The sequence below is a fragment of the Chenopodium album genome, chromosome 19, assembly GCF_948465745.1.
Source record: "Chenopodium album chromosome 19, dcCheAlbu1.1, whole genome shotgun sequence".
NCBI classification, from domain to species: domain Eukaryota; kingdom Viridiplantae; phylum Streptophyta; class Magnoliopsida; order Caryophyllales; family Amaranthaceae; genus Chenopodium; species Chenopodium album.
The window spans coordinates 39,473,736-39,489,772 of NC_137852.1; the positions used below are offsets into that span (position 1 = coordinate 39,473,736).

At 35.3% G+C, this 16,037-nt stretch overlaps 2 protein-coding genes across 3 annotated transcripts; one reads left to right on the forward strand and one right to left on the reverse strand.

Moving 5' to 3' along the window:
* Positions 1 to 2,301, forward strand: LOC145594348 (putative ADP-ribosylation factor GTPase-activating protein AGD11). Its single transcript, XM_081650676.1, has 6 exons — positions 1 to 85; positions 626 to 718; positions 1,232 to 1,307; positions 1,504 to 1,630; positions 1,966 to 2,082; positions 2,179 to 2,301. Exons 1-6 carry the CDS (start codon positions 1 to 3, stop codon positions 2,299 to 2,301), a joined length of 621 nt encoding a protein of 206 aa, XP_081506802.1.
* Positions 2,302 to 4,828: 2,527 nt separating this feature from the next.
* On the reverse strand, positions 4,829 to 10,827 carry LOC145593657 (putative disease resistance RPP13-like protein 1). Of its 2 annotated transcripts, XM_081649952.1 has the most exons (3): positions 10,314 to 10,827; positions 5,151 to 8,698; positions 4,835 to 4,971 (listed from the first exon to the last, which is right to left on the reverse strand). In XM_081649952.1, exons 1-3 carry the CDS (start codon positions 10,677 to 10,679, stop codon positions 4,968 to 4,970), a joined length of 3,918 nt encoding a protein of 1,305 aa, XP_081506078.1. In that variant the 5' UTR covers positions 10,680 to 10,827; the 3' UTR covers positions 4,835 to 4,967. The 2 variants fall into 2 exon arrangements, with proteins under 2 accessions (XP_081506077.1, XP_081506078.1); XM_081649951.1 differs by having other exon boundaries at positions 4,829 to 8,698.
* Positions 10,828 to 16,037: the final 5,210 nt, after the last annotated feature.

Consider the following 16,037-nt stretch of genomic DNA (forward strand, 5'->3'; position numbering starts at 1 on the left):
ATGAAACTGCTTAAATCCCCAAACAGATTAATAGGCACAGTTCACAGCCATATCTTCCATTACCTTGCTGAGGCACTAGAGATGAGTAATTGAATGATGCAGTGTGATGGATGAAAAACAAGCCCAGTATTGTATTGTAAATTAATGAAGGTAAACTAATGTGTGGAACAAAGGTTCAGAATCATGTTCTTGATTTTGTACATGTTTGGCTTGTTGTAATTTGTAAGCAAAATTGAATTGCCAAGCATTGATTTGTTTGTTTTTGGTTACCCTCTTGTGTATTTGTAGTCTTGTAGATATTCTTTTGTTGAAGCTTATACAGCAGTTGTCATCATAAGCATAATTATATGAATTCAATTTTGAATACCCTTTCATTGCAATCCTTTGGGGTTAAACCATCTTTGTAATTTTCTTATGAGTTAATTCGACTTCAGCTGATCTTTAGTCCTGTTGAAGTCCCCTAAATTGATTTGCAGGACTGGCTCGACTGCCATTGCTGTGTGATTTAGACCTGCATGAGATGTAAACTGGTGGTTAGTGCCTTTTTTTTAGAAAAGAGGGGGGGGGGGGGTGTTGTGATGGCCACAGTTAGGCCGTAAGTCTTGTGTGATTGGTGTGCTCTTAGGAACATGCTATTTTCTAAAGCTGAACTATGTATATTTGCTTGATAAGCAGGAAACAGTGAATCTACACAATACTTGTGAAGTTGATGAGAATTGTATGTCATAACTAGAAATGTGTTTTTACTTTTTAGTGATATGCTTTTGAAAGTAACACTTTTTCATGAGTATAGTGCTTAGTGATTAAAGGTATACCTATCATTTTTTCACATCTTTTAATAGTGATTACAGGCTTACAGCCAACAAAATTGAACGTTTACAAGGGTAAATGTTAGCTAATTGAGGTGGATGCATGGGGCTTTTACAGGGAACATTTAGATTTTTGATAAATTTCATTGCTTTTTCCAAAGTTTATTACCTTAAAGATAGACGAATTATTAAGCTGAATGATTATGAAAATAGAAGAGGCAAACTAGCTTATGCCCCAAGAAAATAGTCACATTCTGCTATTATTGAGGAAGCTTATTACTGCACAATATCTGATTAACCTCATATCCGAGCTTCTATTTTTAAAATTATAGCAATGTCGTAGGGATATGGACATCTTATTTTGGGGAGGGGATCACGATGAAGAATGTATGTCTTTGTATTACATTTACAAATTTTATCAGTGAAGCTTGATGATTGGACAGAGGACCAAGTAGGTGCCCTGGAAGTAATAGGAGGAAATATAGTAGCCAACAAAAGGTATGAAGCCTGCATTCCTGGAAACATAATGAAACCAAAACCAGATATTGCTAGAGGAGCGTTCTGATTTTATCAGGTATTATAGTCCTATGCCTCATAGTTCTTTTTCTACAAATGCAGAAATTTGGTACGCTAATTTATTCTATTTTCTCTCTTTATTTTTTTATTGTATTTATTTACTTTTGGATTTGTGTAGGAGAAATTATGAGCTACAACAATTTATAAATTCAGATGAGCATCTGATGTGTCCATATTCACGTCCTACGAGTTCATCAACCTATAGAAGTCCGTCAACCTATCAAACTTCATCAAGCAAGAATCTGGTGTTATCACTAGATAAAAATACATAAACAAGTAAGCAGCCTTCGCATTACGGGAATTGGGCATGTGTTCGTTGTAGCTGCCATAGCTCAAAAAGAAAGGACGAGCAGAAAAGTTTTAAAACTGTGATTTGATTGTATGTCTTTATATTTCATGAAACATAATGGATTACAATTTTTTTTTCTTTTTTTTTTATTCATAAATCTATTTTCAACATTATTTTCATGAATGTTTTTCATCCTTTTCATCTTAAAAACAACAATTCTTATACATTTAACCCTTTAATTCATTAGAAACTATAGTCCTCTGCAACCGAGCTTGTACTTTCTGATTGCAGCCAGGTATGACTGAATTTGTTAGACTGATTAAAGTAAATGTGGTCAGAGGCACGAACCTTGGTATCCAAGATATGGTATCTAGTTATCCATATGTCATCCTCTGTCTGGGACAAGAAGTAAGAATCTTCCCCTTGTGACTTTGTGAGCTCTCATGGTTTATCTTTGGATCTTGCTTTTATATTGATTTGGTTTTGATGAAACTCTCCTCGCAGTCAGTGAAGACTCGTGTTATAAAGAACAACCTGAATCCAGTCTGGAATGAAAAGCTGATGCTGTCAATTCCTGACTGTGCCACCCTTAAAGTTGGTGAGTTTTTTGTTGAGGAACTACAATGAATAAAACTTATACCATTAAATTTACAGCACACATGTTGTAATTTGACTGCTCATAGCATCTTACTCCATATTATAGTGTCTCAAAGCAGTTTCACTTTCAAGTCTATCAAGCAAAATGTCTTTTGGTTACTCCCTATATCCAGTCATGTAATTATGTTATAACTAGCTTAAGGGCATGTATAACTAGCTTGAAATGGTCAAATTCATTGAAGTCGCTTAATGTTTATTGCTTGAGTGAAGTTCCATTGATAGTTAGGATTGTTGTATGACTTGTATGGTCATCTACTGCATAAACTACTGTCTAGAATACCATTGGTGAGAATGATCATCTACTGCATTAACTTGATCTTCCTCCACCTTTTTCAACTTGTAACCTTGAACTACGATTGCAAAATGGTCCAAGATATCTTCAATGTTATAAGCTAAATCTTGGAGATCATTGAGCCATAACTTGACAGGTTTACTGTGAAATTGCTGCAGCTCAGCATCATCCAGCAGAGCTTCCAGCCTAGTAAGCTTTATCTTCCATTTCTTGATTGTTTTCGGCAGATCAACTCCACCAACCATCTTCAAGAATTGGCTTCCTCCGGTTGACAGCAGCTTCTCAAACAACACTTGCAGAAATGCAGACAGAAACGTTTCACCAATGGCCATCCTTGATCGGCTACTAGCAAAATTTGATTTTTATTTTGTTTATGATTTAGCAAAATGTGATTGTGAATGAAATGATTGGTTTATCTTTGTCTGGGATTGGTGGGAAATGAATTATTGATAGCAGGATTAACGGTGATAGATAGTTGTAAAGTGACGAAATTCTGAATGGGTGTACTCACAAAGTCACAAAGGACCAATTATTTAGTAAGTACTTTTTCTATTTGTACAAAACAGCTCTAATTATTTTAATTACAATGTTAAGCATCAAAATAATAATTTAATTACAATGTATAATGGGGTCGGGCAATGATTATTGCTCGGCAAGATGTTACTCCACATCATCATTTATCAAGGAAAGAGAGTCAGAGATAGCTCAAGTGGTTAGTGTTCTCCTCCCGATTTTAGGTAATCTTAGAATTTATTCATACTATACTTGTGTGACAAACTTTTAAATAAATCGGATGTACAATAAATATTGAACATCCGGTATAAAGTTACCCCTAAAATGAACAAAAGTTACCCTAATATGAATAAAAGTTACCATGACATAAATATAAGTTACGAAATATTTATGCTTTACTGATAAAAGTTACCTAAAAAATTGTAAAAGTGACCCTAAATTTAATAAAAAGTGACCCCGGATGTACAGTAAATTACTGTATACCGGATGTATACAAAAGTTATTCTACTTGTGTATACAAGTCCACCATCAATGTCAAAAAAAAAAAAAAAAAAAAAGTCCACCATATATTATGAATTTTTATTTTGTATTTCATAAAACAATAAGCACCCTCCCAGTTGTTCCAAGCTAGTTTAAAACTTCAAATACATGTAATTAGGAAAAATTGCCTTATACATATTATCATATTGATGTCTAATCATCCAAATTCTGGAGACTTGTAAATACACCAGGAAAAAAGAACAAACAAAATCAAACATACAGATGAGAGTAATGATTGAATCAAGTAAAATTATTTGAAATCTGATTAAACATGTACATGAGTCACTAATCACCTCGAAATACTTGCAGACATTGAAATCGGTCCCAAGTAACTTGCATAACCAAAGTGAGCTTCACTGCCACAAACTCTTAGGTATCTTACAGATGTCTAATGCCACAATATGGTCCTATGTTGCTTCGTATGATACCTGCATAATCAAAAGACTCTGCCAGGGGTTGTAATTACGCCACCTCAGTATTCGGTGAATGAATGTCAACATTCTCAACAACAGGATTGAGCAATGTGGAGATATATGCATTCTGCAGTTCTAGACCCAAAAATGTTTCACCTGATAAAAGAAATTACGAGCAATTTCAAAAGAGAAACAAATTATACATTATTGTTTCCAGTTTTCTAGTGTGTGCATACTTGGTGCTAGCTAGATATCAGTAGTATAAGAGAAATTACAAAAAAAAAAAAAAAATTACTCTGGACACTAGTGCTTCCTAAAGCCATTGATCATCAGTAATATAGGAGAAATTACCAAAGGTGTGAAACAAAAGAGAAACACCTGGTTTTTTTGGACAACAAAAAGTTGGAAACAGATGAAATGCATATACAACATCAATGAAAAGCAAATTCGCAATTTATGTGACTGTAAAAGTTACAGGTGCTTCCTGTCGACTTGTCCCTGAATCAAAAGTGAATAATGAAAACAATTCAAGGCAATAACAAACCTTGAAGTAGTTGCAGATATAGAGCGGTCTGACTCTCAAGTATCTTGCCTAACCAAAGTTGCCATTAAGCTCAAACAGAGGCCTAATGCATTATCTGTTGGTTCTTGGAACAATAGTCTACAGCACTGCATCTTGGCCACAATGTTGCTTAATTTAATAAACGTCGAAACTTTCTAGCTTTGACAAGCTTCTATTTGGTACGACTGCAGCATAACCAAAACACTCTGCCAGGGATCTGATCGTCTTGCAAACTGTAATGACATTAATCTTTGGATGAATGTCTGAACGTGGACAGACTTTCTGCAGCTCTAGAAGTGTAGAACAATAATGTTTGTCACCTGATATAAGAGAGTATGTGCAATGGTATTAGGCAAAGGATTATATGCTATTGTTTCTAGCTTTCTACAAGTTTCTAGAGCAAACGTGTGATAAAATAATACAAATAATACAGTTTCTAGTGAAAACATGAGATCACATGCACTGGGGTTGCTATAGATAAGCAAAGAATGTCAAAAACCTGCATATACAAGTGAAAATGGAAACAGATGAAAATGGAGGCAGGGAGAATATTCCATTCTTTGTATGTATACAGCCATAGGGATCACTTGTCAATTGTTGTTCTATCATATCACACTCTTTAATTTCAACAAGACTGAGTGGAGGAAGGCCATTGTCACCTAAGGATTCCAATTTGGGGCAATTTTTGATATCCATAAACCTTAGGTTGGGAAGAGTGGAACAACATATTGTTTTCAAATTTTGGAAACCCTTTATCTTTAATCTAACCAAAGAAGAGGGAAAGTCAGGATAGCTAATGGACTCTAGTGTATCAACACAGCTGCCTACATTATCAAGTATAAGCTTACTAAGGGAAGTAAGAAGGTGCAATCCCCACTCTTTTATTGGTTTGTCTATCTTGGTTCCTCTTATTGTAATCTCCTTCAGGTTTGTGGGTAAAACTCCTCCTGGAAAGTTGTGTAATTCTGGGCAATTTTCAATTGATAAAATCCTAAGTGAGATGAAATTGCTAAACAATGATTCAAGCCTTGGGCAATCCCTAACATGAAGGTCAGTGAGGTTGGGAAGGGTGCTGCCATTGGATATGGTTTTCAAATTTTGGAAACCATTGATTTCTAATTTGGACAAGGAAGAAGGGAAAGAAAGGTGGGGGCACGGAATACACTCTATTATTTGTATCGCCTGACTTATGTTCACTTCTTCAATTGCAAGAGATGTAAGGTTTCTGGGTAAACCAACTTCTGCTAAGCTATGTATTTTAGGGCATTCTTCAATCCCTAACTCCTGGAGGGAGGTAATGTTGTGCAATTCACCAGGAAGCCATTCCATATTTTTGCAATCCCGTAACTGAAGATCTCGTAAAGCTGGGAGAAGCAAGTTTTGCTGTAATGATATTAGACTTGGGCATCTTTCTATTTTCAATTCGGTGAGAAGAGGAAGTTCCAATGCAACCTTCGAGGAGACTCCTATGCTTTCTTCACTCTTTAGGCCTTTCTCGTCGTCACTTTCACAAGACAAATTCACATGATGTTCATCAAATTCTACATACTCTAGTTTCTTGCAACCACAAATCTTCAGCAATTTTAGAGTCGAGGGAATTTGACCAATAGAGACCATAGATTTGCATCTGGAAACAATGACTTCTTCAAGATGAGAAGTTGAGGTAAACAAACTCTTCAATTCCAAGGATTGTAGCTGCTCGACTCCATCGATTTCCAACCTTCTAAGAGAAGGCAAATGAGAAGGTAGATCACCTTGCAATGACGGACAACCCTTAATAGAAAGCTCTTCAAGGATTGGGAATGCCTTGTTGATGTTGTCGACTACGACTGGAGGGTGCACCCACTCCTCCCAGGAATTCATTCTCAAAACACGTAGAGTCTTCAAAGATGGAAAAGGAGTTGAGCAATTCCCATAAAATTCAATATCAACCTTCTTAATACCATCCATATCTTCAATTAGAAGACTCTTCAATGAGGGTAGATTCCCTAGTAAGGGCAAGCATACAGATTTCTGACACTTTTTCAACTGTATGTCAACCATGTTAATGAAAGAGGGATCTCCCAACCAACTTGGAAATTTCGATCCCATGTACCCATCCAACTTACACTTTTTGATGGAAGTGTGAGGCCGCAACTTCTCAACCACATATGTCCTAGTCTTGTCATCAACCATATCACGACAAGTTCCTCCCCATTTCAAATACAACTCAGCTAGATTCTCGTTTTTAGACAATTGGGCTTCCTCTGCATCATTAACCTCTATCACATTTTCTAGCCCGGAAACGATTATTGATCTTCCACAGAGCTGATGCAACTTCCCCAACTCCCTTACCCTGGACCCACCTCCAACTGCCAACACAAATGTATCCAAAGTCTGCAAGTTTGTTAATTTCCCGATTCCAAGCGGCATCTCCTTTAGAGAGGTATCACTAATGTACAGATGGTGAAGTTTCCCAAGCAATTCAATACATGGAACCTTCTCAAGATTGTAACATCCTTTCAAGCAAAGTGTTTGGAGATTCCAAAGATCACTGACTGAAAGTGGCAACTCTTTTATTCTTTGAAAATCGAGACTAAGGTAGCACAAGTGTTTTAAATCACCAATACATTCCGGCAAAGTTTTAATGACACCCGAACTTAGAGATAAAGTGCGTACGTGACGGATTTTTGTGAAGAAATCAAAATAGTTGATTTTCAAACCATAGTCGCCTAGAAAAGTACGCAACTGAGAAGCCATAATTTGGTTTCCCAAGGTTTGAACATGCCTGGTGATAAACAAATGGCGAGTTCTTCTGAAATCTGTGTGTGTATCCGTGCCATCCATTACGTTGCATAAGTTGCCTGCAGCAAATTGAGCCACATCATGTATGAGGTCATGCATGATGAACGTTCCTTCATAAGCTGGATTTTTTTCAAATAATGACCTTGATACCAGATCATTGAAGTAATCATAGCCTATATCTTCAATTCTTTCATTTGTGTTGTCTGGTAGGAAGCCCTGAGCCATCCACAGTTGGATAATCTCCATCTCCTTAAATTCGTAATCTTTGGGAAATACAGAACAATAAGCAAATAAACACTTCAGAAGAGATGGCAGATAATGATAACTCAACCTTAGAACCGGTAAAATTTCACACTTGTCACTCCAAATATGGCTATCTAATATCCTTTGGCGCTTACCCTTATCCACTGTCTTTCGTAGGAGACCTCCAAGAGTTTTTGCAGCCAAAGGTAATCCATCGCATTTGCGGATAATATCATCCCGCCTCTCAGCAAGGTCTGGATACACAGTATTAACATGCTGCTGAAATATACTCCAACAATACTCATCAGACAAACGTTCTAAACGGATGGTGTTGGGATATTGCTGATTATTCATCACCATTGCAGTGACTCCCTTTCTGGTTGTGACAATGACTCTGCTTCCTCGTGCTGCACCAAGAAAAGGTATCTGTAGCTGGTTCCACTCCTCATATTTCTCACTCCAAATATCATCAAGAACAACAAAGATTTTGTTGTCTTTTACCACTTCTTGCAATTTCTGTTGTGCTTCATTCAAGTTGTTACAATCAAAATTGCCAGGGGTAGCCGAATTGATGATATCTTTTGTTATGCGTTTGACATCAAACACGTCTGATACGCACACCCATGCCTTAAGATCAAAGTGAGCCTTCACCTTCTCATCATTGTAAACATACTGAGCAAGAGTAGTCTTCCCAATGCCTCCCATGCCAACGATTGAGATCACAACATAATTCTCATAAGTTGGGTTATCTTCTAACAATTGACAGATGATATCTTCTTTCCTATCATTCCTCCCGTAAACATGAGGCTCACATAAAGAAGAGGTCTGTCGCGTCTTTCTTAGCTCCTCTATTGCGTATGTTGGTAGCCTCAAGTTGTTGGATATGAGACCCAAAGTAGGAACCCGGGATTTAATACTGTTCAAGGCGTTGCTTATCGCATCAATCCTTGACGAAAAGTCTGGACCAGAGTATCCAATTTGCCGGGTAGATCCACAACCACACGCCAAAATATTGCCAACCTGAGCAAAAAAGTTTTAAAAAAAATTAGTACTTTCATAAATTAACATTATTTGTATTTCCCTTTTGATTATCATTCAAAAAAAAAAAAAATATCAAAAAAATACCAATATAATTAGCTTAATTTAATAGTGGGGGTTTGTAAATATTAAAGGGAAAATATCTCTTCAATCCTATATACTTTGGACATGAGAGATTGACAAGTTGGTGTGTTTGTTAGTGGTTGGCACATTGATGCTACTAGATGTCTCAATTTGGATAATCGGATGGAGTTTGGTTTGATCACGAGGGGTCGGGTTTGTTCGTTCGGATTGCCAATTTCGGTAAAAATCTGCAGAGTTTAAAACGGGTTAACTTCAAATCGATTCATATATAGTTCGGTTAAATTCGGATTGGGTTCAAAATGAGTTTGATTGGTTAATTTAAGTCTAATTAAGTTTAGATAGAGTCAATCTGATTTGATTTGAGTTAAAGTCGAGTCAAATCATTTTCGAGTTTTGTTCCGAATTAAGTTTGGATCAGGTCAAATTCGAAGTTGGTTACATATTAGATTTGGGTTTTAAATTTCTCGAATCAAATCACTTCTATTACAATTCAAAACAGATGGATTCAGATTAGGTCGAATTTTGACACCTCTATAAAATGTTACGGTTTTACGGAGTATCCCAATCTGAAAACACAAATGTTTAAAAAAATCGGATGTACAATAGTGCTATTGTAAATCAATAGCACGTGAGCCTCTTCATCACTTTCTTTTATCAGTTTCTCTCTCTCTCCTCACTTATTTCACTCACTACGGAAGCCACCGTCGCCGCCACCACCGCCGCAAGCTTGAGCCTCTCTTTCTCCTCACTTATTTTTCACCCACTACGGGAGCCGCCACCACTGTCGCGAGCTTGAGCCTCATCAACAGTGATCTGATGGTTGTTGAGTGTTTGGCCGTTCATTCCTTCGATCGCGGCACCAAGCTCTTCGTTCCTTGCTTCCGAAGGTAATGATGGTGACGATGCATGCTTGTATGGTAATTGGAAGCAGTAGCAGAAATTTTGGAATCAAAGTAAAATAATACTTGTATGGTTTACTATTGAAAAAAACAAAAAAACTAGTGAGATTTTGATACTTTGTTTTGCAATTTGCATATGTAGCTTAGTTACTTTGAGAATAAAGGATCACGTTTGTGAAAAAAAGGGGTCACTTTTGTATAAAAAAGGGTCACTTATGTTAAAAAAAAAGGTCACTGTTGTAAAAAAAAAGGGTCACTTTTGTGAAAATACGGGTTACTTTTGTAATAAAAAGGGTAACTTTTGTAAAGAAAAAGGGTAACTTTTGTAAATAAAAAGAGTCACTTTTTGCAAAAATGTTCGATGTACAATAAAATTATTGTAAACCGGAGGCACGCAAAAGGTTTTGATCTGAAAATGCTAAATTCGCCACTATCCATATTATTTATGCACATCTAACATTATATTATTATATCCTAATAACTTGTATCGATGAAATTGTAACTCTTAGAAAAAGAGGGGACGTCTATATGTAGAGCATAAATGGTCTTTAGAAAATGCTATTGGAGTAAGTAGTAAGTACAGAGTAGTAGAGAGAAATAGAAGTAGTACAAACCATATTATGGAAGGAAGTTGGGAGAAATCCACGAGCATTCTTCTTCAAATGATAATCATCATTCATTTTCAGGGCTTCAACGGCAAAGTCATCCAAAAGATCCTCCAAATCAAAGGCCAAATCTTGAAGATTCTCCAGCCACAACCTGATTGCTTCTCCGTTTGGCTCATCACATTGCTTCTGTTCAGCATCACTCAACACCGCTTGAATCATCTCCAGCTCATCCTTCCATTCTTCGATTTTTATTTCATTTTCAGAATTCTTTCCTTTGTTGAACAGCTTCGTGAACTGCTTCACTCCTTCGGACACCAATTTATCTAAAACTTCCTTAAACATTGCTGAAACTACCATCTCTACAATTGCCATACTTGTTTTTTTTTTTTTGAACACAGCAGAAAAGTTATAGATGAGAGTTGTAATTACAGAGAACAAGTGATTGTGAATGAAATGAATGGCTCTCTTAGTAGAAAAATATCATATATGAGAGATGGAAATTAAATTCAGATAACATTATTATTTGATATGAATGGCTCTCTTAGTTTTGGGGATTTATTAATTAGAAAAATATCATATATGAGAGATGGAAATTAAATTCAGATAACATTATTATTTGATGTTAAATGTGGGTACTCACAAGACTCAAATATTAATTTATGGAAATTATTAAAATGAAAGTATTTTTTGTTGAATTAGTCTCTCCTTCGTAATGGGTCGGTTCAATTCAATTCATTTCAGTTTAGTTCGGTTCAGCTCTAATAAGTTTAGTTTAGTTCAGTTCAGTTCAATTCAGTTTTTGTCTAATGATATTGCTAATGATATAAAGCCATTTCATACTTTTAAGCTTATATTACAACAACGAACGACAATAATAATAATAATAATAATAATAATAATAATAATAATAATAAGTACAGAAAACGTGTGATTGTGAATGAAATGTGGAAAGAACTAAGAAGTGGAGAAGGGAATTATTATTTGATGTAAAATGTGGGTACTCACAAAGTCACAAGTGCCAATTATTACTTTATACGAAGTATAAGAGTATTATTGTTGAATCCTCTCCTTCATCAATAACATAATACTAAGTGCCTGTTCAGCTGTTCTCATTGACTGAATTGAGCTGAATTAAACTAAACTGAATAACTTATTAGAGCTGAACTGAACTGAATTGAAATGAATATTTTATAAGAAAGGAAATTAGGAGCTGAACTGAACTGACCTGAACTTATTAGAGCTGAACTGAACTGAACTAACCTGAATTGAACTAAAAATAATCGTATGAGAATAAACCCTAAAACAGATTATTGATGAGAATAGTTGAAATTACAGAAAATGTGTGATTGTGAATGAAATGTGGAAAGAAGTGGAGAAGCGAATTATTATTTGATGTAAAATGTGGGTACTCACTCATAGGGGCCAATTAATAACTATATACTAAAAGACACACCAGTAATGACACATGTCATGTCTTGGTGTGTCCTTAGTATTTTTTAAAAAAATTTAATATAATTAGAAAAGATTTATATAAGAAAGTTATTTAAAAGAAAATTTATTTTTGTCAACCAAATAAACAAGCAATAATATTTACCTTTCTTATGTTATTGCCCAATTAAATACGGATTAATAAGGAAAAAAAATAATCTTTTTACATAAGATATAATTATGGCAGAGTATGATTTTTGTATAAAGATATTAACTTTTTATTTTGTATATCATAAATTATTTTATAAAAAGAAAACATGGAGTAATTAAAATAACCGTTCATGACACGAGACCTAACCTAGTTATTACTTTATGTAGGAGTATTTTCGTTCATTTTTGATTTAATAAAGTTTTGATTCAATAAACTGTAGGAAATTTTGACATTTGCTACCACCTAAAACACCTTGCTTCAGATTTGCTACCTATTTAAATTTTTTTTTTTTTTACTTTGCTACCACCATAAACAGATGTTGTTAAAATTCACTACCACTTAACGGAATCTGTTAGATTTTCCGTTAAGTTTATTAAAAAATTAAAAGAAAAATAATTAAAAAAAAAACAAAAACAAAAACAAAACCAGCCACCCAAAACACCTTAGCCACCATCCCCCTCCTGCCGCCGGCGCCACCTCCCCATGGTCCTCCACCTCGCCGCCAGAAAACTCCCCAAAAACGGCTCTTCCTCCTTCTCCTTCACCCACATTCTCCACTCTCGTTACCCACAAGCTTAATTGAATTGGGGTTTGAGATTTGCTCAGATCGATTGGGGTTTTTGGCTGGGATTGAAGCGGGTTTTCGAGGGGAGGGGGCTGCGAAGGGGGCTGGGATCGCGACGCCGGCGTTCCTATTAGTATCAATGATACAAGTCGGATCCTAGATGTAAAAGTGTATAAGAAAGGGGGTTGCCTTCTCCATCCAAAGAAATGAGATTCTCGTGAAGACAACACAAAAATTAACCAAATTTGCCCGATGTAGAGGCAATCAAGAAAGCCGCATATGTGAATATATAACCTACGGAAAAGTGAGCTAATCCAACTAATCTTGCTTGTACAATGGAAATAGCCACTGGTTTATCTCTCCATCGAATCAAATTGGCCAAAGGTCTCGTGAATTTGGGTTCGATTCCTAGGGTTCGAACGGGGATGGGGTCGCGATTTTGGGTTCGATTGCTGGGGTTCGGACGGGCTGGGGTTGTGAATTTAAGTTCGTTTTCTGTGTGCGGCGGCTGGCGGTGGTTGGGATTAGATGTTGGTGCCGATTAATGGTAATGCAAGGGAACAGGGGAAAGGGGCGGTAATTGATGGTGGTTGGCTGTGGTTTTGCTGCTGATTGGCGATTGTTGATGGTAATTTGAGCGGCTGGGGTCGCGGCAAGGGATTTGGGAGCAGGTTGGGTGGTGGTTGCGGTGGGGTTGATGTTGAACAGTGACGGTGGAAGGAGTGGGTGGTTGGGTGCTGGCTGGACGGTGGTTGGGTGGTGGTAACGGAAATGCTTACGGTGTAAGACAAATGGTAGTAATTTCTAACAAACTCTGTTTAGGGTGGTAGCAAAGTAAAAAAAAAATTAAATAGGTAGCAAATCTGAAGCTTGGTGTTTTAGGTGGTAGCAAATGTCAAAATTTCCTAAATTGAACTAAACTAAAATGAATAGTTTAAGTAGAACTATTTTTCATAAATAAAAAGATCTGGTTAATTTGGCGTGATTTAATTTATTAACTAGTGTGTACCCAAGCGATATCCCGGGTTGCTAGTTTGTGCTCTTTAATTTAATGATTATGTTCGACTATTTGTATATTTAGTGTCAGTGTGTAATGGTTCGGGCGTTGTCTCGGGTGTCACTTTTTTTTTCACATCATATGTATTTATATGTATTTCACATCATATGTATTTATGGGTTCGAATCTTATTCAACGCATATTTTATTTTGCTTACGTGACACATATTTTCAAATAAGTAATTTTCATAAAAAAAAAAATTAATAAGCAATTAACAATATTTAGCAAAAAAATTGTATGATAATTAAAAATTCTAATCTAATATGATCTTAATAAACCTAGTCCGGTCTATCTAAAACAGGTTGAAGAGAATAAATCAGTTGTTCACACTCGATCTTGACACTTTTTAGATATTTTTTGTTTCTTGTGAAACAATTTATAATCTAGTTACATAATCTATAATTTTATACTAAAGGCGAAACCAACACACCTTTTATTTTTTATTCAGTCAAAAATTCAAAATTCAAAATTGAATATGGGATAAATAATAAGATAAGAATAAATTCAAGTTTTTTTTTGAAAACAATTCAAGTTATTTTTAAAAATAAAATAAAATTGTCAAAAAAAAAAAAAACAAAAAAAAAAACAAAAAATCCTAAGTTTTTGGACGGGAAAATATTTTATGAGAAGTTGACACATGTAATCCTAGGATATTTTTGGTGACTACTTTAGTATATAGTATAGATTCCATTTGACATTTGTACACAATCAATTAAAAATTTTTTTATTATTTTTTTATTTTTTTATATACAATATTATGCAATAATTGTTTTCTATCTACAACTTTATGATGTAATTCACAGTTATTTTTATTAGTTGTGTATATATTATTCTTTTTTTTTTTTTGTGTTAAGAGAGCCACAAGGGCGGGGTTAAGAATCGATCCCAAGATCTCTAACCACTTGAGCTATCCCTCACTCGCATTCTCTCTGTTTTCTTTGGTGTGATCAATTTTTTAAAATTTTTTTGTAATTACAAAACTTTTATCTTATTCTGCAATTAGGTTTAATTTTTTATAATTAAATAATAATGCTAAATTAATGATAAGTATCAAGTTTTAAAAATTATCGTGCATGGCACGGGACTTAACCTAGTTCATATTAAAAACAAACTAAATGGATGCTTGGCAATAGGGATGGCAATTTAATCCGAGTTCTATTCGAATCCGAAGAAAAAAATTCGATTTGAATCCGTTTAAAATTAGTCTGAATCCGAATTCGATAAAATAGATTCGAATCCGAATAGGAGGCGGATCGGACTTGGACCCTACGCAAAGTCCGGTGGAGTCCGATCTGAGTCCGAATCCGAGACTATGAGCATACGCTATATAACTTGGGACAATTGTTTGCTTGTTTGTAGCAAAATTTTGTTATGTAACTTAGTACATTATTTAATTATGTTATAATTATACTTAGGGCCTGTTCTCATTGACTGAATTCAGCTGAACTGAACTGAACTGAACTCAGCTGAGCTGAACTGAACTGAAATGAATATTTTATAAGAGAAGGAAATTAGGAGCTGGATTGAACTGAACTGAATTGAGCTGAACTAAACTGAACTAAACTGAATTTCAACATAAGATAACAGGCCCTTACCTTGGTATGACAATACAAGCAATTATAGGTATATGACATTACAAAATAAAAAAAATAATCGGATCATTTCGGGGGTCCGTAAAAACGGACCGGATTCGGATCCGAAAATTACGAGTCAGATCGGATTCGGACTCGGACTTTTCGGATTCGGACTCGGATTCGAATCCAAATCCATAGTCCGTTTACTAAACGGATCGGATTCGGATTTAGCCAAATCCGACCCGAATCTGATCCGTTGCCATTCGTACTTGGCAACGTATTATTTTAAAAACATCCCTCAAAATTACTTTATAACAAAAACAAAAAAAAAGTACAAAAAGTTTCATATGTGGCTAGCCACTTACTTATTACCGACCAAGAACCCTTGACTTATCAAGTAACCTGTGATCAATTTAGTAACCCTTAATTGGCCAAGTAATAACCCTTGATCGACCAAGTAACCCCTAAATAAGTAATACCGGCCACACAAAAAACTTGTTAAATAAAAGTAATGATTGTATTTAAAAATAATACTTAACTTTGTATAAAACCTCCTGAATTATCAAGTTGCACATTATAACTATTACATACGAAATACTTATTGTCAAACCTAATAGAAACAGTCAGCCTAGTCCGAAAGCCAATGTTTTCTTTCATATGTTTATATTGTTTTAAAATATTTTATACGTTATAGTACTTGGTGAAACTGATTTATTATAACTTAATAAATTATTAAATAATTATTGAACTCGTGCATTGTACGAGATTTAACCTAGTTAAACATCCACATAACGGTTGTAACTAGGTCATTGCTTGCAATTTTTAAATATCTATCGGAGTTAGCTAGGTCCTATACTTTTGAGCTTCTAGGCAAAGCATAGCAGATTTCAGTAAA